The sequence below is a fragment of the Spea bombifrons genome, chromosome 3 (assembly GCF_027358695.1).
Source record: "Spea bombifrons isolate aSpeBom1 chromosome 3, aSpeBom1.2.pri, whole genome shotgun sequence".
Taxonomy (NCBI): domain Eukaryota; kingdom Metazoa; phylum Chordata; class Amphibia; order Anura; family Pelobatidae; genus Spea; species Spea bombifrons.
The window spans coordinates 15,504,311-15,524,933 of record NC_071089.1 but is presented as its reverse complement, the minus strand read 5'-3'; the positions used below and the strand labels follow the sequence as shown (position 1 = coordinate 15,524,933).

Genomic DNA, 20,623 nt, shown 5'->3' with positions numbered 1-20,623 from the left:
AAGGGTTTCATTGCCTGCTCCGGACTGGCTTATATTTTATACGTTGTGTCATTTTTTTTTAGAGCAGTTGGAAATTGCGTAACGAGGGTCAATTATAATGCAATATGCGCGCTGCGCTTGCCTTATCATTGAGGTCCCATATTCTCGCCGTCCCGTCGTTGCTTGCCGTGAGGAAGATGTCTTTGGCGGGGTGCGTTGCCAGTCCCCAGATCTCTCCTTCCACATGACTGTTTATAATAATATTGGAAGCAGCGTTTTTTTCTCCTACCTCAATGATTTCTCCATTTTTAGTTCCCGCCAGAACTTTGCCCTGTTAATAAACGTTATGATATGTTATAGTGACATCACTGGGGTTTATTGTTTATTCATTTATTATTTTATTCCAGTTACTTTTATGTATTTGTTACTTTTTCACTTTTTCAATTCAGTTCATGTGTTTTTACACATGTTTACTTGTACATGTGTTTTAAGATTATAATTGGGGAGGGCCCGGGGGGGGGGTGAACCCATTGGCCCCTTGCTCCCCTCTGCCAGATAATGCAGACTCACTGGCACATATATTTACACACTCACGCTTTTACATACTCACTAAAATACACTTACGCTCACATGCTAATACACACTTACACCTGCCAACACAAACATACACATCCATGCTAACACACACATTCATGCTAACACACATACACATCCATTCTAACACACACATACACATTCATGCTCTCACACACATTCACACTAATACATACACATCCATCCTAACACACACATACACATCCATCCTAACACATACACATTCATGCTCACACAAACATACATACATACTCTTACCTTACCCTCTTATTCACTCACTCACTCACCCCCTTACCCCACTTGCAGCTTTCTCTCTGGCTTCTCACACACTGTGTAAGCAGCCTTGATTTTAGCCACTTAACGCTGCTCACCATTAAGCAAAAACTTTCTCAGTTTTTGCTTAATGTATCTAAAACGACTTACCTTCCCTCTGCAGACTGAACGCACACAGTCCAAAGCCTGGCCTGTTTCTAGTTGAAATGCTCGGCACCGTTTCATCTCCTGGTCCCATAATTTGATAGCGCCACCTTCTTTTGTACTGAAGTTGTGGGAAGAATAAATCATTAGTGTATTGCTTGTGTCCCAATTATATCTGAAAATACAACGGACATTAGAATACAGAACACAACAGATATTGAGTTAATGTGGATTGAAATCAATGGGCACTGAGTCAGCGGTGAATCTTCTGAGCTGTTTTGTGATTGATAACTAGGAGAAGCACACACTCTACTGCCACTCGTGGGCTCACACAAGCTAGAACTGGGCAATTCAATATGGACATGTTCCCATTAAATGAAATAAACCTTTATATAGTTCAATCAAGTCTTCTAAGGAGGGTTTATCACCTGTGATATTTAATACACAGTCTACTTATACAGCACTCAATAAACGTCTAGTTGCTTTGAATGAGCACCGTGTAGACACGTATGCACATTCACAACACAGCAGAACCCACATGCTGGCGGATAACGGAGGCTGAAGTGGCATCTGCCAAGCGGAAATTCCTCTTACACAGCAGATTTAGGAGTTTGTAGAAACTTGATCAGGGAGTACTCACGGCCTCTCTTTTCCTCCAGTTACAATGAGTCCATCTCGGAGAGTTGTGTACATTGTGAAGACTGGTCCTGAGTGAGCTTTTGCCACCAGGCGGATTAGGAAGTGATCTTTCCAGATGTACACGTCTCCGTTTATGGCACCGGTGAAAGTGAGGTTATTCTGCAATCAGAGAACGCACTGGTGAGAAGAACATGTCTCTTAAGGGTATCTGATAATTATTGACTTTATTTGCATGCGCCTACCCAGAACCCCTTGTGGTTGTGGCAGCAACATGAGATTTCTGAGGGAAAAACAAGCCTTCTGGCTTGTCTGGTGTCTGTAGATGAGTGTTTAATAATACTTTTAATACCCCCTAAATTTAAGTGGAAGGGTTTTCTATCACCTTTACCCACCATAACTTATGTAATGGTATCTGTAAATATACTTAGAATAGCGCTCCGTCAATGGCTTGTATTATCAGACGAGAAAGCCTTTCAGTCCCTTCATGCTTTTTATCGGGACAATATAGAGAAAGAAGTAGAATGAAATAAGATTTTGTGACCTCGGAAATGTATTCTTCGGATGTGAAACTTCACCTTCAACTATTCATTTATCTGGAATAGAAATGCCAAAGTGCGCTGAGGTGCAATAAAACTAAACGATGAGACACCTTAACTTTAGATATTCCTTGAAAAATATCTCTGCATGAACATTCAGCAATTTAAATAATTCAATGAGATATCCAATAGTGTAATATTATCACAAAAATTTTATTTATTGTGATAATATTACACTATTGTATTTTTTTATATTGCTGAATGTTCAGGCACAGAAGATATTTTATTTAAGGAATATGTAAAGGTTAAGGTATCTCTTAGATGTTTAGATTCGTTGCACCTAAGCGCACTGGTATTTCAATTTTCTCTTTTTTACACTTGTGTGGTTATAGGAAGACACACTTGCCATTTCTTGCTACTAAGAGCAGAGTGAGGCATTGGGGTATATCTGTTTTTTTTTATATTCATTTATCTGACTTCAGGATGACGACAAGATAATGATATTAGTATCTCAATGAATTGTATTGACTAGAGGATAACTCAGCTCTGGATGGGCAGGCTTCACGGTGACATACATATAGAACTACTGCTCCTGTCTCATCTAGAGACCATGTGAAGTATGAGAGTCCCGCACCAGTGCCTTTACTATCACTGATTCTTACTGCACAGATTTCACCATGCCACCGGCTGGATGTGATCTAATGACATCAAGAAGTGTTGTGATGTCACATTCTTGTTCAACTGCACATTGTCTTCTAGAGATATCATTTGTCATTTAATACACATCTGTGCTATACAAGACGGATGAGGCTGTCTTCTATGCTCTACAAAAAAGTTATACAAGTTCACAGGGCCTCAAACTAACCCTTATTTTACATTAAAGTCCAATTGTTATTTCCCATGATGCCTCAATGAAGACTAAATTGGAGACACACAGCAAGATAGCAATGTAAATATAGTTGGGCAGAAAGACTGCAAAAAAATAGATGTAATGTTTCTATATATGTTCTATAGATATTTAATATATAGGGCAGAAATGTTGGCAGAAATGACACTGTCTCCTTGCCTATAGAGGTTTGATCCTGGCAAGTTAATAGAGGAACCTGAATATATAAAACTTACAGCACCAAAGGCAATGGAAAGCATGGTCTGCATTTTGGCGTTGTCTACAGATCCAACAATCCCCTTCTTATAGAGCAAGGCGCTTCCAGCCAGGGTCCAGAACTTTATGTGCTTAACGCCAACAGATACAAACTGCGTGTCGGAATCTGGACGGAACTGGGTAACAAATATTCTTTCCATGTGGCCTCCTTTACTGGCAACTTTGGCACCTGTCAAAAACATTACAAATATCAGCAAAGTAATATTATGAGGTTAAAGCTGGATTACTAGCTGGAAACAGAACGCACAAGATGTACCCCTGTGATTTGTATGAGGAATGAACGCTGCATTAAAGCGAATGCACTAGTGGAATTTCAGTATTAAATATTTTATATCCAATAGAATATAAATGAATGTGAAGCAGATTCTCTTAGCTTGTGAATGTGTCTCATTTCTACTTAACGGGTGAGACATGTATACTTTCTACTGTTAAAGGTGCTGTTCCATTAATTGCACTCTGTAGAACGCTAAGTAGAACGTAAGGTCATCTCAGCAGCTTTTGGATCTCTCTTGGCTACAACCATCCGTTCCAGCTCTTCTTATGACCACTACGTGATCCCAGCAAAAAGTATTAACAAGGCAAAATTTTACTTGGTAAAGGTTTGTACCGGTATATTCTGCAGTAATAGAATTAGAAACTATGTTTCCTAACACTGTGGTTACATCATCTACAAAACCCAAGGCTACTGATTTTGTTAAAAGACACAAAACCTATGAAATGCACTTTAATACTGAATGAACAGGTTAAGAGCTTAATAAATACACAAAGGGTCACAATGCCATGGAATGTTACTACCTGCCAGAAAGTGACTGAATGAGGAAAAATGTAGGGCCTGGTTAAAAGCTGAGCGGAAGTGAACAGGGATGGCCTTGCTATATAGACAAACGCGGGCTGCTCTGGGTGATGAGCTGGCTGGGGAGGCTAAAACCACATTTACCCCATATGCAAACAAGTGAAGGCAATAGGGTGATCTGCAGACATGTGGGGGTTATGTATATAAAGTGATTTGGGTGCATAGTTTGAAAAATGATCCCATTGCCATAGCAACCTACTAAACAATCAGTGACTTTTCTCCACTAAGAGAGTTCTCTTCCGTTACTAAGTTATTCTATTTATCTGTTTCAGTTGGTAATGTCTTAGCCCAGAGGCTCATACGATAATACAGGAGGTAGATCGCTTATTGCCCTAGAATGACTTCTCTCTCTGCTCCGGTTGGAACCTTCTAGACAAGCATGCCAGACAAATTATTTTTTAATTACCTTCCTGCCACCTCCAAACTGTTATAGTGTGTTCAGGATCAACTCCGACCGACACTAGGAGCTTCCCCGTGGCACTAAAGTTAATGTACCCAACTCCTTTGGCATGAAAGCACCGCAGAATGGACAGCGTCTGCTTACTCATGGCATCCCATATATGAATGGAAGGTGTGGCACCTGAAATAAAAGAAAACGGCATAAAATGGTAAAAAATATAAAGACATTGTTACACTTTTTTTTTTTTTTACAGTGCAGACATTGTACACATAACGCAAAAACACAAACGCATACTCATACACTAATTACACACCCAAAGTGTACTACAAGGTACTAAACTACGAGCTCGCCAATAATAAACAGAAATACTGGAACTGACGGAACGCGTGAGAAGACACCAGGACGGCGTTACAGACGGGGACACGGCGGCCGCTATCTGCGCTCGCTACAGAGGGAGACACTGCAGTGACAGACATGGAGGGGTATGAGGAGCCTTACCTGAATACTCCGCACTTTCACCTGCATTGTGAGAGCAACGGCAAATGAGGAAGCATCAGGGCAAAATGACAACCAAAGAAATAATATCACTAATGCTGAGGCAAATGACATCAGCATCAGGGGCCACCAAACGATACTAAATTATGGGTATGATTCCTCTTCTTTAAAGAAAGAAGACTTGTTAAATACGTGATGACATGGGGCTTAATGGGCTTCATGGGGCAGCTCAAACATCAAGGTGACAATCAATCTTCGGCCTTATTATTACTTCGCAAGATGAAATGTTGAGGAAAAACTAAACCTGGTATTTTTCTCAGGAAAGATTATTTTCCTCGGGGAAGATGTGACCAAAAGTGGCACAACTAGCATGTGAATGAAATGTGTGTCCTATCACCCTTCTTTTCATGCCACATTTTCAAAGGCATCAATACATAACTTACTGGAGGGGAGATTAGCGTACCGACCCTGACATCCAATACCTAGAAAATGCTTATTTTACTACGAAGACTCCTTACACTGCACAGAGCTTTAAAATGTAAGATTTGGTTGAAAATGGGCAGATCTGCTTTAATCTGCACATGTTGATGTGTCAGTAAAACGCCAGGATTTCTGCAGTTATGTACAAACAGTATAATGATGTCATCACCACAATTCTAAAGACTTCTCAATTTCCAGAAACAATTTAAATCGCTTTACAGCACAAAATACAATTTTGGGCCGTTTTTTCCCTACTTACTAAAAGAGAGCCTTATGCCTATCCTATACATACTATATACACTGTATTAACCCCTACCACTCCGGCTGGAAGGCCATTTCATGTTCACTTCATGAAATCTAACAAAAGCATCAATACAATTTCCGTTTGCTTCAGAATTAAGCCCAATGTGATTTAGGTTTTAAATGCTATATCTTACATAAAATGAAAAAACAAACATGGATGCAGCCGTATAAATGTGTAATGCTTGGCTCGCTTCCATCAACGAACCTTTAAGTGATGGCATCACAATGCGATATGTGTAACCCATTGTACAGCGCTATGGAGTCTGATGGCGCTATATAAAACAATGAATATAAATGTGTGCATGGGGGGTAGCTTAGTGTATATGTGGAGAGGAATGTATATAGAAAATGCTATACACACAGTAACCGGGCCGTGCGACAAACCGAATGCATGCATACTACCCGATGAACTGGGCTGGCCAGCCATATACGTGACCCAGGCGTCTTCTAACAAATAAATTCAGATATAATTAACCCGTGGGAGCCGACCATGTCTACAAAGTTTGTTCATTGGTTTCAAAAGGAGGCCCATACGATTTGTAGACGTCTTGTTCTGCTGCTTTGGATTTCTTGGTAAATATACATTATGAATGAAACCCAGATCCAATGTTTGGCTTATTTATGTGTGTTTCCAAAAGTAATCATTTCAGAAATTAATGTAATGCCCATGTCTGTGTGGGGACTCGGACGGATGGTAATAAGGAGCCGTACTCTGGCACTGGTGCCGTTGCGTGCCATTCGGATCTTACCAATTTGCCCGGTGGCGACTATATTCTTGTATTTCGGATGCTGATTCACAGTCAGACACAGTATGTCGTCCGTGTGCTCCAAGTAGAAGCTCTGGCTTCCTAATTAAAACATAAATATACGAATGTGGATTATTAGCGGTAATAGGAACTGCGCTCGGTGAATGACAGACTGGATTGGGGTCACGCTGTATCTGCAGGTATGATAAAATGATTACATATCACTACTTGGTACTACTGTACCTAAATACATACAGCAAATGCAGAGAGAGGGACATTTAACTAAAAACATTTTGGCATATAATTATATATATATAACTGCCTTTTATTTTTTCTCTGTAAATAGCGCATTATCGCCACACAAGCCTCACCTTAGTAACCCTTATAACCACTCTACAGATCAGTTTAAAGATAATAAAGGACCCACCGGTAGAAAGGTTTTGCACTATTCCAGCCGCTGCAGTGTGAAAAACAATATCGGTGCCGTCATTGAGGTAATGGAGGTTGTCGCGACAATCAAATCCCCTATAGCCAAAAACATGGTCCAAGGAGAGCTCCTGCAAGAAGACCAAGAGGATGCAGAGAACGCAATCTATCAACCATAAGGTACCAAGAGATAAGCCAGCTACAAAAATAAATGACAATCTCCATAACTGAGTATCAGTGTTAGCGTGATGGGTTATATTACTATTTATTAAAAGTTCGTACACCTTTTGCAGACTGGACAATGACTTTGGTATAAGGCAGCAGTAGCTCCAGGAACTGCAAATCCATGATGCAGATGGCTGAAAACCATTCTAAGCATGAATGACCCAGCCGTATATCATTCACTCACCTCAACCACTTTCTTTTTTTTAGTGATGTTGTTTTTCTGCAGTTTTTCAGGTTGAGGAGTAGCTCTGCTAACCGACGGCCTAAAACAGAAATAAATAAGGACATTTTAGACCTCGCAACTAAACGTAAGCTACCCTTGTATACCAAAGGTGGGATAATACCAGTGCGGGTTACATTTTTTTGGGATAGGGTTATCACGAATGTGACATAAACTGATCCCCAGGGGAGCCACGTCTATAACTTCTAACCCTAAAACCCATTTAAGTGTGGATCGCATATAATCACAGATCCGCCAGTAAAGGGGTCTTTAAATCCTGAGAATGTTCACAGCTATAACCTTTACTATATAACATTATACGGTGTAACTGTATATCACAAGATATATCATTATTCTACAGCACCTAGAAAAAGTGATTTAACATGTCACAAATCTACGCAATAACACTAGTCAAAATATTTAAAGTTACCTTGATCCCCTTGTAAGCAGCAAATAAAGCCAAGTGGAAAAAACTTAGTAAAATTCTGCTGAGAGAATCTGAGCATGCATTTCATGCGCAAGCAAGGGCTGAACAATCTTGGTTTTGCTCTACAAACCAGACAAACGCATGCCAGCAATTGTCAGGACACACAGAAAAGATTGCGGCGGTCTGCGGGGTAAGAAGACTCATACTACGTCATATCAACGCTGAGCGAATTCTACTCAATGGAAAAGTCAAGGAGCGAGGAGAACACACCGTGGGACCGTTATACCGCAATCGCTCTTACACCGGTTTAACTATGGAAGAGAAGTGGCTGTTTATGAGATGTTTGGTCTTGGAAAATGACAGAATGTGCAGATCTCGTAGATGACGAAGTCAAGTTTATTAGAAATGCTAAGTTTAGTTACTTAGAATAATTGTGTCGGCATTCCCTATACTATAAGCACGTCCATGGGATTAATAATCACGGTAATAGATCGCTCCCGGCTTGGTATACTGGTCCCAGTGTGTAGTCTGTTTTCCACACAAACGGAAACAAAGGTGAAACACCTGCAAATAAAGCGTCCTATTCTGATAGAACTGTCTAGTAATCTACACATGATCAGTTTATAAGCACCCCTGGCGTAAGAGCTTACAATATAGTGGCCACTCAATTAATAGAATCTTTTGGCTTACTATTTTACTATTTTTAAACAATTGATAGAAATATATATCTTCTGAGATCCAGAACTCTCATACAGACTTCCACATAATTTTTTTGGTAATAAACCGGATTTTCTATAAGTCCAAATTTGCCCCAGGGGACTCTTTTCATGGTACTTGTGCATTTTACAACTCTCAGTCACACCACATGCTATTAGGGCATGATGAGAGTTGTAGTCTCACTGAATTGAAGTGAAGTGAATTAGCTACAATCGGTCGCATAGTGATTTAACGCATCCCTCATCTGCTTTGTATGCGGTAATATTATCCACAATGCGTAAAGTGAAGCCTCTTAATGCATTATCATCCCCAGCGTCTTCAATTTAGTCCCGATCCTATCATTATTTTATAATTATAATACTAAAGAAATACAAAAAAAAACCTATATATACGGAGTATATCAGCTCAGTCTCACTGATTCAGCTCCTTGGTAAGCAATATAGCCGTGAAAAATTAGATAGGATTCCTCAAAATTGGGGAACTTTGACATAGTGGGGGGCTGAGCAATATATGGCCATATAGTGTGACGGAATCCCCAATATTTATGCCTTAGTGTTTTTTAAATGGTATTTGCTGGGTATGCGCTATGTTTTGTGTGCTTATTGGTCATTATTATTATAGCAGCAACGCAGAAATTTGATTTTTATGCCTTTTAGGTTTGGCGCTCCCCTAGTTTGTATATTTTTTGTACTGTGCATATATACAGAGTACCATTTAGATTTTTGAAGGTTTTACAATAATATATGTTAAAAGTAGTGTAGCGTTGTTGTGTGTTAAATGTATGGAATATTATTTAATAGATACAGAATATTATATATTATTATATAAATGTATTAAATATTTAATATAAAATGTAAAAAGAAACACTGACTTTTATAACAGTACAGAACAGGCAAGCTAAAAAGGTGAATAGGGGCGAGTATCCTTCACAACTATGTACTTAGAAACACATGATGTAATAGATAAAAAAGAACAAAAACAACAACAAAAAACGAACTTGGAAAATAAACAGGGATCAATTAGCCCTGTTACTAATATGGGGTGACATTGTGATCATGTATACGCTGATATATGTCATGGTAACCTTACTAGCCTGAACTCTAAATGTAATTATTGGTAGCAAACTAAAGAACTGTAAGAGTCATCGCAGACACGTAACATTACAGGGTTAATTCTGAGGTTGGAACCCATACTGGCGCTCACCCTATAAACAACCAATGTGTGACATCCAGCCAGATGGTTGTAATGGAAGGCGACCGGGTTACCAGGCCATAACCTGATGGTGCCACCACTTCAGAAGCAACACCGTTTGATAAACATATAAGGTCTCTCATTTGCTACGAGTGCGGTTATTTTGGTTATTCTGTTAAAGGGTTTTTAGAAGCCAGGAACCCTGAACGAAGGAAACCTGATATTTATTGAGAACCTCATTTGGCAAGGATATTTTCAATGGATTCCCAACGCAAGTTGCTGGTAAGATGTGCCCTGTATGATTGATAACAACCCTGTTCCCTAAGCATGTAATAAAATGTGCAGGTCAAATTACAAGCCAGCAAACATCATAATCCGTACGGCTATATATATATATGGCTATAGAAATAAGGGGCAAGCAGTCAAAAAACCACGTTGGGGTGAGTGCAGAAATGTGTTTTATGTGGTACACACATGGTGGGCAGGTGATGGTGAACATACGCTACATAGCTTATTAACTAAATCGAGAGTTGACGAGAGTTGTGGTTTCAGTTCCTTGACTTCGCTATAGCATATGGAGGCGAATCCCCAATAAGCTCCTGTTGCAGCCTGGCTGGCCCTGTGTAATGCATAGATAAATTAGTGAGATTTATTCACCATACACGGCCAGCCCAAACCTTCTTGCTGGAGACACCTCCCGGTGTTGGCCCTTCATGAGGAACAGTGATATGAGAGAAAATCCCTATGTCAACTCTCCCTTTAGTGAATAAACCACACAGACCAGGGAAGGATTTAAATCTGAGAAGCCCCTCCACCAAAATATTAAATTAACCTCCCTCTCTACTGCCATAAAACAAACAACTAAGTCATCATAGGAGAAGTAACTGGAGAAAAGGAACCCGTAGGACCCTGTGGACGGGATCCATAGAAAGGATTAAACTGTTACTGCAATAATAAACATGGCTATACAGATCTCAATGTAATGATCACATTTGTTATATTGAGTATGAAAATATACAAGATAGTGCTAAAGTTTACACTAATATTACATTTTATATAAAAAAATGGAATTTGGGGGCAAATTGTTACAATATAAAGCCATTTTCACATTTACACTTTTCCCCAATACTATTCTTCATAAATATGGACCCATGGAACCTAAAACTCTGATTTTTAAGATACATCCACACGATCATATAACGCTGGGTATAATATAAAACATTACTATTCAATACTTACTTGACAATTCCCTGCCTCCAAAGGAAAGCAAATTAAAACACAATACAAATATTAACCGTTTCTTCCTAGTCTATAAAGCTCCAGACAACATACACAAACACATCAAACAGGAGAAGACTTGTTAACCTTGGCTCATTTCTGCAAACAAACAAATATGGATGATACAAAATGTTGTGTGTATATAACCTGTGTGTGTAGCATGTTTATAGCCTATTGCAGTTGTTGTCGTCTTCTCTTGCTTGGCGTTTGGTATCATCTCATTTTTACATTCATATTTCCTTGCTAAAGCATTTTTTTATTTTCACTGTTTTAGGAAAAATTATTTTCATTATAATACCTTTTGTCTCTACCCATTTCTATGAATGGCAATTATTTAGTGAATATCAAAGTTGATTGACCCATGTGAACATGGCGCTGGGAATCGGAGAGTACTTGTTTCTTGCACCATTGGGTTAGAGATTTGACATTTTTAGGACTAAAAACCTTCTGAACTAACAAAAAACCCCAACTTGTCTATGATTTATGCTCTTCTAAGCATACATTTTAAAAAATGCACCCTCTCTGCGCTTCTCTTTCTCTGCAAATCTGTCTGCAATATTCTGGCCTCTTGGAGTACTTCTGGAAAAGGGGCGGAGCCACAGTGCGCACCATGAAGATAGCCTCTCCCCCTGATCCTCCAATCAGGGAATAGGGTGTGCACGGAGGCTCCACCCTTTTGTGCATTAAAAATGCTGATACTAGGGGGAAGCGGATGAAGAAAGAAGACAGAAGAAAGTAGACAGCAGAACAAGAAGACGCTAAAGAGAAGAAGCAGAGACAGGGACACAGAAGCAGTCGGAAGAGAACGCAGGGAGACACTGACAGAGAGAGCAACAAAAACAAGAACAGTGGGTTTTATTTTTTTCAATAGTGTAATTTTATATTCAGGCCTTTTCTTTTTTCTCTCATTAAAATCCAAAGTTTGGGGGGGTCTTCTTTTAATGAGGGTAGTCTTATAATTGAAGAAGTCCTGTATATGTGATCAAACCATTAGGAAAAATAGACATGGAGGAGTACTTGCAGAAAACATTATCTCGCTGAAATCAACCTAACCCAAAGTTGTCCCCTTTCTACCTCCTGTGCGTTTCTATTCTGTAAATTTCTTGATCCTACGGATTCTTGTTTCTTCCTCACCCTTATTAGCCCTCTCAAAATTAGCTAGCCTCCTATGATGATAGCTTTAGTTTTGTAGATGCTATAATCATTGGTATAGGAGGAAGACGGCTGTACAGCGAGTGTCCTACTGCATCATACTATTCTGTTACTGTAACACTAAACACAGTAAGCAAGAAAGCATCAAGGACCAGTGTGGTTTCCTTAAATAATCAAAATGCTTCACTGCCTTCCCTTTCCACCAGATCATAAGCACTTTATATAGTTTCATGTTTTGTTAGTTTACCAGGTTACAATTTCATGCAACTCGGACTACAAAAATGATTAAAGTAATGGAATAGTTCTGCTATGAAGAAAGGCTGTCCTAATTGGGATGTCTTTGTCTTCGTGGGGATATGATAAACATTTACAAGTATGTTCAAGGTCAATACAAAGGTCTTTTTGGATCTTCATAAATCGTACCTTCCAGACAACTAGTGGACATCCCTTCAGATTGAAAGAAAGGAGCTTTACTGTTAGGGCGGTTAAAATCTGGAATCGACTGCCATTTGAAGTTGTTTTGGCCAACTGAATCAATAAATTCACAAAATGTTTGGATGTTTTTCTAGAAATGACTACAGGGTTATCATGAGTAAGTGGATCCGGTAATGCTGATCCAGAGTGAGTCTGACTGCCTTGGAGTCAAGGATTTGTTTCCCTTTTAGATGACATTACTGTCATTGCCTTCGTCTGGATCAACTAATATGGGTTTCTGGAATGGTCCAACCTGATGGACTATATGCGTCTTTTCAAATTATTTATCTAACTATGTAACTAATGCCAACATAATTTTGATTTTACTTTCGAAAAGGGAAGTGAACAGACTGGGAAATCTGAATTTGGACAAAACAATGAATCCATGATTGTTTCATGTGTTCTAATACACTGACTACACACATGTAACTTTCTCCATGTACAAAGCAGGCCTTACATTATGTCAAATAACATCACTTTATCATAGCCTCTAATCTGACATTATGACTGATTGTATATCTTAAAACATATTATTTTATATATGTTTATATTAATTCTTATCAATTCTTATCAGTATTATTGCTATGTAGATATCCCAAGTATATCATCGAATAGTCAACATAAATAAAAATGATTTTTATATTATCACCAACATTGCATTCAACTGGTTTGAATATATAAATCTATTAGCCATCTGTATAATGCAACATTTGCTGATTCTAAATTATTTATTAAAATCTATATTGCCATATTCAGCCACAGTATTTAAAGATACCCAGTCTTAATCAGGGGCAGGTCATCATGTGGATTAGAAATCCGGAGTACACAGAAAAAAGGCTTGTGTTTCAGGTACTGTGAACGAAGAATCCCATGTGCCCCAAGTGTTACTATTTATTGGTTTATTTAGTATTTCACATTGGTGGGACTGCAGCATTAATCCACATAATAACCCGCAGAAGCTGAAAGGCCAGCTACGCTATTCGGAATGGTGGTACTTAAGGAGGAACTCCACTTGTTTAATCATAAAGTGAAAATAAAAAAGCAAGAACTCAATGTATAAAGAAGAGCAGCTGGTGGGTCAGCGGAAGGGGATGGTGGTTATGCATGTACTGGTGAAATGCAACATCTTGCAGTTATATTGCATTCTAGAATTCAAAGCCTTTGCATCTTCCCCGATGCCACGTGCAAGGAAGCATATGATTCACAAGGGTGAACCCATGCACAATACTTACCTTTTCAGAAATTGCATGATCATAGAGATTAGAGATGAGCAGGGGTCAAAATAGTCGCAAACAGCAAAATTATCACCTGATTTTGGCAGGTTACATTGGTATCTGAACCTAATGCCCATAGAAAGGACAGAAAAATAGGAGGGAGAAGACAGAAAAAGAGAGAAAAAGACACGATATAGAGGGAGACAGAAGAAAGAAGTGCACATCTTCTCTTCTGTTTTTTAATTTCATTTACTCAGTTGAACTTTGAATTTTCACTGCCTGAAAGCTTTATGATGCAAAATGAAATACAAGATACGAAGAGGCAGCATTGATGATTTGCATCTATGTGATCAAATTCCCATGTAACAAGATGCATGGAACGTAAATGTGCACTTTGAAAAGTGATGGAAAGAAAATTGTAATACTTTGTACATATGTCAAAGTCTAAAATATTGTAAGTAACATAGATGATAGAAAACATTTTCAGTGTGTGAATGCAATATTGTGTAATGTTTATGTGTATAATGGGAATGAAGGGAAGGTACGTTGATGATGTACATAACCGTTATTTGTATTTCAGACATATTTAAATTAGATCATAACTATTTGTTACACAGACTGGAGGACAGATAAAATAAAAGTGTCCGTAACTATGTGATAAATAGTTTGGCACAGATTACAAATCAGAGGTGTTAAATTAAATAAAATATTTTTAAAGAGTAAAATCATGACATTATGCTGAATGTCGATGTCCATTGATGTGATATAAAGCTGTGTCCAACTATGTGTCATTATACATGTCATCTGTATGTAACTGCAATGTTTTAGAGCACTTAAAACATATAAATTCTGTTTGTATAATGTACCTTTCCTCCACAGATGCCTCCTTTTGCTGCTGATGAGGTTTTGTACCTTCCATTTCTCTGATGCTTACTGCGTAGATTTTTGTGGTATAATCAATGGCCTTTTCTCTTGCAACATCACTATCGTAACCTATATATATAAAACATAAATATATTATAAGCAGTTTCAAAGGGTATTCACCATGCAAAGTAAAACAGACATCCAGCCTCATCAAGCCGATGGCCCTCTGTGTTAAATCCAAACGAAGTGTGCGCAGGCACAAAATGCATAAGGCTACGCTGCTAGGAATTGTCATTCTATGTTAGGGACACGGAAAAAACAACAAATAATAACACTTCCAGGGCATGACACTCTTTTCTTCCTATGAAAAGTATATGTGTAGCATAAATCCTCATTCTTCTTACCTCCATCTTCTTCCGCATCTGTGTCTGACTCCTCACTATCTACAGGTTTACTCTCCAAACTGCCAAAAGCTTCTCGTGTCCAGATCATCAGAGCAGTGTCTGCCCCGCCAACAGTAACCAGAGTAGAATCGTCATACAGCCACCTGACGTTGGTCACGTGTGCACTGTGCCCAACATATTTCTTGAACCTTGCATCCCGGCCCTGTAACGTGAATTTACTAGTTAGCCAGAACGACACCCTGAAGACCCTGTGCTGAGATATAATAAATTGTAGAAATCTGTATTTACCATGGACTGCTAGGAAAAACTTTAGACCTCAACTCAATTACTTAATGAATACGACCAATAGCCTTGACATGGACCCTTTTTAGAGGAATGTTATAGTAACGAAAAATCAAGATTTTAGAGAAATAATTGACCTTTGAGGCATAGACATTATTGTTTCTTCCACATGTTGCCTTGAAACTGGTCATGCCTTAAAGTAAGGGCCAAGTATAGAGCCGAAGTGCCCCTTCCAGCCTCTCAGTCTCTCAAGGTATGGAGAGGGAGGTTGTCGTTAAGAAAGAGGTAGCAGGGTGATGGAGGGGGGGCAATGGACATGCACCAGGTGTGCCTATATATGGTGTATATATCTATAAATAACACTGACAGGACATTGTTTATTACCTTTACAGGATAGGTAAATAACTTCACAAATCCAAAATCATCTCCTGTGGCTAGAGATCTCCTGTCTTTGGTGAGGGAGGCTGCGTTCACATCAGTCACATCGCTGTGTGCTGGCCAGATTCCTTCACATGTGGGGCCAAGAACACAGGTCCACGTGTGCCACTCTATCCTCTCCATCTGGGGACACATAGATCATGATACGTACTATTGGAAATAAGCGCGTTATAATGTCAAGTGTTTGTTTTACTTAGCAAAAAGCCGGCGGTACATGCCCCTCTTTTATCTTTTAAAACTAGGTTTTGATCTCAGACATCATATTTTCACAATTACCTAGCGCTCAATCAATCTAGTAATGATGCGTGACAATTTTTTACTAGAAGAGTAAATGTACCTCTGCAGCTTTGATTACATATCTTTTTCCTCTTGGAGCTTCAAAAAATAATTGTTCTTTGGCACCAGAATTAACCTGCAGCAGTTTTCCTTGAACAAAAAGAAAAACATATCATATAAATACAGTGACCAGTTCATAGACCTTCACATCTCACATCAGCCCTTCACCCCTTGTGCGATTTACTTCCTTCTGCAGGGTCCCATATGACTCCCGTGGCTCCTTTGTGTCAAGTGTTGGGACATGATATAAAATCCAGGACCTTGGCCGGCTAGGCACAGACCTCCATAGTGTAAGCGGAAGATCTCTGATCTCCCAATATGCCTACTAAGCAGCAGCCCACCGTGAAGCCTGGGTGCCCAATAGGGCAATCTGCCCCTGGACTCCTGTCTAAGACACACTACTACCCATGGATGTAAAACAGTTTTATAGTATGGCATTGGGGATCTCTGATGTTGGGCTGTAATTCAATCTGGCGCAAGGAGTTGCACACTTTGAAGATAGAAGTTAGTGCCCTAGAATTAGGGCACTTGTTCCTTAATGTGCAGTTGATAATAACTAGGAGGATATATTACCCCTTGAGTCCCAGTCGATGTGGGTGATATAACTTGATGCGCCTTTGCAGATGCCGACTCGCTTGCTGGTTAGCACGTTGTAAATATCTACAAAGTTATCATGGGAAGCCACGGCCATATATTTTCCAGCATCTGCAAAACATATTGAATAAAGGCTGAAACAACACCTTAGGAAAAAACAGTTTGATTATCATTCATTATCATATTAGCGGCATTTATCAATTACAATATGTAAGATCAGGAATGACTTTTCTGTGTCTGCTGAGATAGCAAGATATTGCCCATCAAACAGCACAAACGGCATGGTCCCCGCAGGCGACGCGGTACTAAACCCAACCTTTTCTAAGAGATGCACAAATGTCTAAGCTAAACTTGAATTTTTGTGAAAATAATTTCAATAGAACAAATTCAAGAGAATACATTACAAGCTGTGAGTGATTTTACAGAAATTAGTGTAGAATAGTTTGTGGGCCATTAAGGTCACCTTGTCCAAAATATATATATATTGAGATACTCATGCTGAATAAGGTAGTTTCTTGATTAGATGCCATTAACTAATGACAGCTGAGGGAGCCTTTTTTATTGATTGATGGAATGATGATGAATACCGTCTGAGGAAGGGAAGAAGCTTCTGGCTCGATATGCTATGGGGTGGCTCTGTGCTGAAGCTCACGGACCACAGTAAATCATCACATCCAAGAGGTTACACGTTATTTTGTCAAACATGGTACTATAAGGATTGTTTGGGGTTTATGGCTCACACGTGACATTAATTGTAAGATTCAGACAGCCATGTAAAAAAGAGGGGGATGGGGTGTTGTGGGTCGCAGGCACAAGAATTAACAGGATCGCCTCTTTTGTGTTCATATAATCCATCAAAGTATGAATAAAAATGGAAAATGGTAACTGCTTTTTGGACCTTGGAAAAGACCATCTGCCCTGTAAAGTCTGGAGTACCTGGTGAAAATTTGATGTCAGATATCATTTCCTTCCGGTGATGGAAAGATACCATATCTTCTAGGGTGTCTGCGTTCACCACTAGGAAACTTCCATCATTCAGGCCGACAGCCAAGACTTTCCCATCTGGAGAAAAGGCACAGCATCGACCACCTAAAACATAGCAAAAGCATTTTGGTTGTGTTGGGTTCCAATGGCGAGAATGCAATGCAGTAGGATGTGATCAGCTGTTAATTGTGCAGTTACTTGACATATAACGAATGGACCACAATGCTATTAAGGGTGGCAGAGACCGTTGTTTCACGTGACCGTGTGTATGTAACTGGCATTTACATTCTCTCTGGATAATACACTCGCCCTCTCATTATACTGCATTGGGGAGACACAATGTAATAGGAATCCCATATACTCAATGAATAAAGCTAGACCCGGCGTGGACACAAAGCAATATATATATATATATATATATATATATATATATATATATATATTGCAAAACAAAAGGAGAGACACCTGACAAATCCCCTCAAAGAAAACAGATTAATGAAATGACAGAAGACCCTCTTTGGAATGACCTTCAAAAACTCCCAAGGGGTGACAATTACTAGGCAGTGAGACGCAGCAGGGGTACGGTTCTGAAGGTGCTGAGTATGTAAGTTCTCATGTAAACAAACTATAATAGTATGTGGCAAACATTGTAATCATTAGGTTTCTCATGTATGTTGGTGCTGTGGTCATGCAACTTCTTTTAAATATATATATATATATATATCCTCCAGAACGGACATTTCTTCCTGTCCATTCACTGCCATAGTGTAGGTAATACCCTCACTCCCCGGAGACTCACCCTTTCTGAGTTTGCGCACGGCCAGCATGCGGTGTTGGGAGGACAGCTCCCAGATCCGGAGAGTCTTATCATCGCTTACTGTGGCACATAAAGGCAGCACGGGATGAGTTGCCAGACCCCAGACTTCTCCCTCCATGTGTCCCTGTTGTAAAGACATTTAGCATTACCCCATGTGGGACTCCACTATTACACAGAGCAGTATAGATACATTCAATGCAGGAGGCCTTCAGTTTTTGAAGGACAGAAATGTAAGCAGCTCCATGTTATTATTCTGCTCATCAACACCAACAAAAGGGTGATTAACCACAAAGATACTTAGGTTACTGGTAAGGCACGGTGATATTCTGCTTAATGCCCCATAGGCAACAATAATGTCCACATATAGACTTCCCTATCCATGCCCTTGGTCCATGTCAGCACAACATGCAAGGCCCTGTGATCCTGCTGCACCCTCAATATTATGAAATAAAGCTGTGAAGACACATGGTTGGTGGGATGTGGACCAGGTCAATGATCTGGCGAGCAGACAGACCAAGGGACAAAATGCTTATCTCTCCAAGCCCGGATATTTATGACACTGTGGATGTGGTACATGCAGGGAAAATTATCTAACGTGTATTTTCTGCACTGGACCCAGCAGGGTCTCCTCTGAGTTGGCGCTCAAGGCCAGGGCCTGGTTCGGTTGGTAAAATCCAGCACTGATGGTGACCCCGACGTCTTCCTAAGGAGGGATGCTGGGCCTTATCTCTGTGGTTCCGTTCCCAACCCTGACATTTCACGATGCGTCACATTACATTATAATGACATTGCAAAGTTTCCTCCTATTGAACATTAGCCAGAACATGCTCCCAGTAATCCAGTTACCCTTTACCTAATTGCATTATTGTGGCTGCTGTTTGCAAATGAGGCTTTTATATCAGACTAAAGCCATAGTTAATAATTCAGTTTGGAGATACTAATAATTTCCAGTAAGGTTTTTATAATAGCATTTTTTCAGTTTGTATGCCCCCCCCCCATGAAACTTTTTAGCCATATCTGAAAAGAAACAGATTACGTGGTCAACATGCTGTCCGTCCCCATATAACACAGCAATCAATCAATACATGTTTCAAGATTATTCTCACAAAGCTTTAATCAGCTCAAGGCCTTAATTTGGTTTATAAAAATTAACATTTACAAAATTTAAATGTCAAAAAGTTTCTTCCAAAGGCCATTGTACTATTAACAATGAAAACAGTCTCACCTGGACAAGCAGGGTGATCGGCCCACTTTTATCGATTTCAAGTACCTCTCCATTTTTTGTTCCTACAAGAATGTGTCCATGTCCCAAAGCAATAGCGCGGATGGAAGGATTGTCTTCTAAGAGTAAACCTGACAAAATGTGTGAATATAACAACAACATGTTACACTTATATTGTGTATTAGGGCTCCAAGACAGTCTTTGGCTGAGAAACTGAGGTCAGATCAATGAGGATTATCTAATACAATCCCTGGCCCTAAATTCTCCTGATTTGCCTTACAAAAGCTGTGTAAATCAACAATTAAAGGAGGACATCATTAATGAGGATGAATAATCATGCAGAAGTTAAGATTGCTGCTCCCATAGTATAAACACAAAGTGGTTTTCCCATACCTGTATATTTCTTATTTTAATATATCAATATTGTCACATATGTTTATTTATGGTATAGAAATGCCACATTTAGAATTTGGGAAACACGATCTATCTAATGCAAAGCTTGTCTTGGTTCCCTTTCTGGAAAAAGCATCCAGTGGCTTTGTAGACCAGAATGGGCCATGTACCTTAACACATACATAACACATACAATCGTGAAGACATAGCGCAGGAGTTCGGAATGCTAGGCTTCAATATATTTAATATATCCTTGCTTGGACACAAAAGATTAATTAATTTCCACCTTTCTGAGCTTGTATGCGCAAACAGGGACTTTTAACAATTCTGGTCTGTCAGCAGCCCTCAAGACCAGGTATTC

The 20,623-nt window shown here is 39.4% G+C and overlaps 1 protein-coding gene across 2 annotated transcripts in view; it reads right to left on the bottom strand.

Moving 5' to 3' along the window:
• The window catches only part of EML6 (EMAP like 6), a 55,891-nt gene that overhangs the window by 3,860 nt on the left and 31,408 nt on the right, over positions 1–20,623 (bottom strand). The window contains exons 20-38 of one of the 2 annotated variants that reach the window (XM_053460218.1): positions 19,873–20,000; positions 18,630–18,771; positions 17,783–17,935; positions 16,826–16,957; positions 16,254–16,342; positions 15,863–16,039; positions 15,197–15,398; positions 14,795–14,921; positions 13,947–14,054; positions 11,050–11,064; positions 7,906–7,914; positions 7,440–7,518; positions 7,032–7,161; positions 6,608–6,706; positions 4,587–4,760; positions 3,288–3,496; positions 1,631–1,788; positions 997–1,111; positions 122–310 (exon numbers count right to left, since the gene is read on the bottom strand). In XM_053460218.1, the coding sequence (XP_053316193.1) occupies positions 122–310; positions 997–1,111; positions 1,631–1,788; positions 3,288–3,496; positions 4,587–4,760; positions 6,608–6,706; positions 7,032–7,161; positions 7,440–7,518; positions 7,906–7,914; positions 11,050–11,064; positions 13,947–14,054; positions 14,795–14,921; positions 15,197–15,398; positions 15,863–16,039; positions 16,254–16,342; positions 16,826–16,957; positions 17,783–17,935; positions 18,630–18,771; positions 19,873–20,000 (2,435 nt within the window). The remainder of the gene's footprint in view (positions 1–121; positions 311–996; positions 1,112–1,630; positions 1,789–3,287; positions 3,497–4,586; positions 4,761–6,607; positions 6,707–7,031; positions 7,162–7,439; positions 7,519–7,905; positions 7,915–11,049; positions 11,065–13,946; positions 14,055–14,794; positions 14,922–15,196; positions 15,399–15,862; positions 16,040–16,253; positions 16,343–16,825; positions 16,958–17,782; positions 17,936–18,629; positions 18,772–19,872; positions 20,001–20,623) is intronic. The other variant, XM_053460217.1, reaches the window with a different exon arrangement.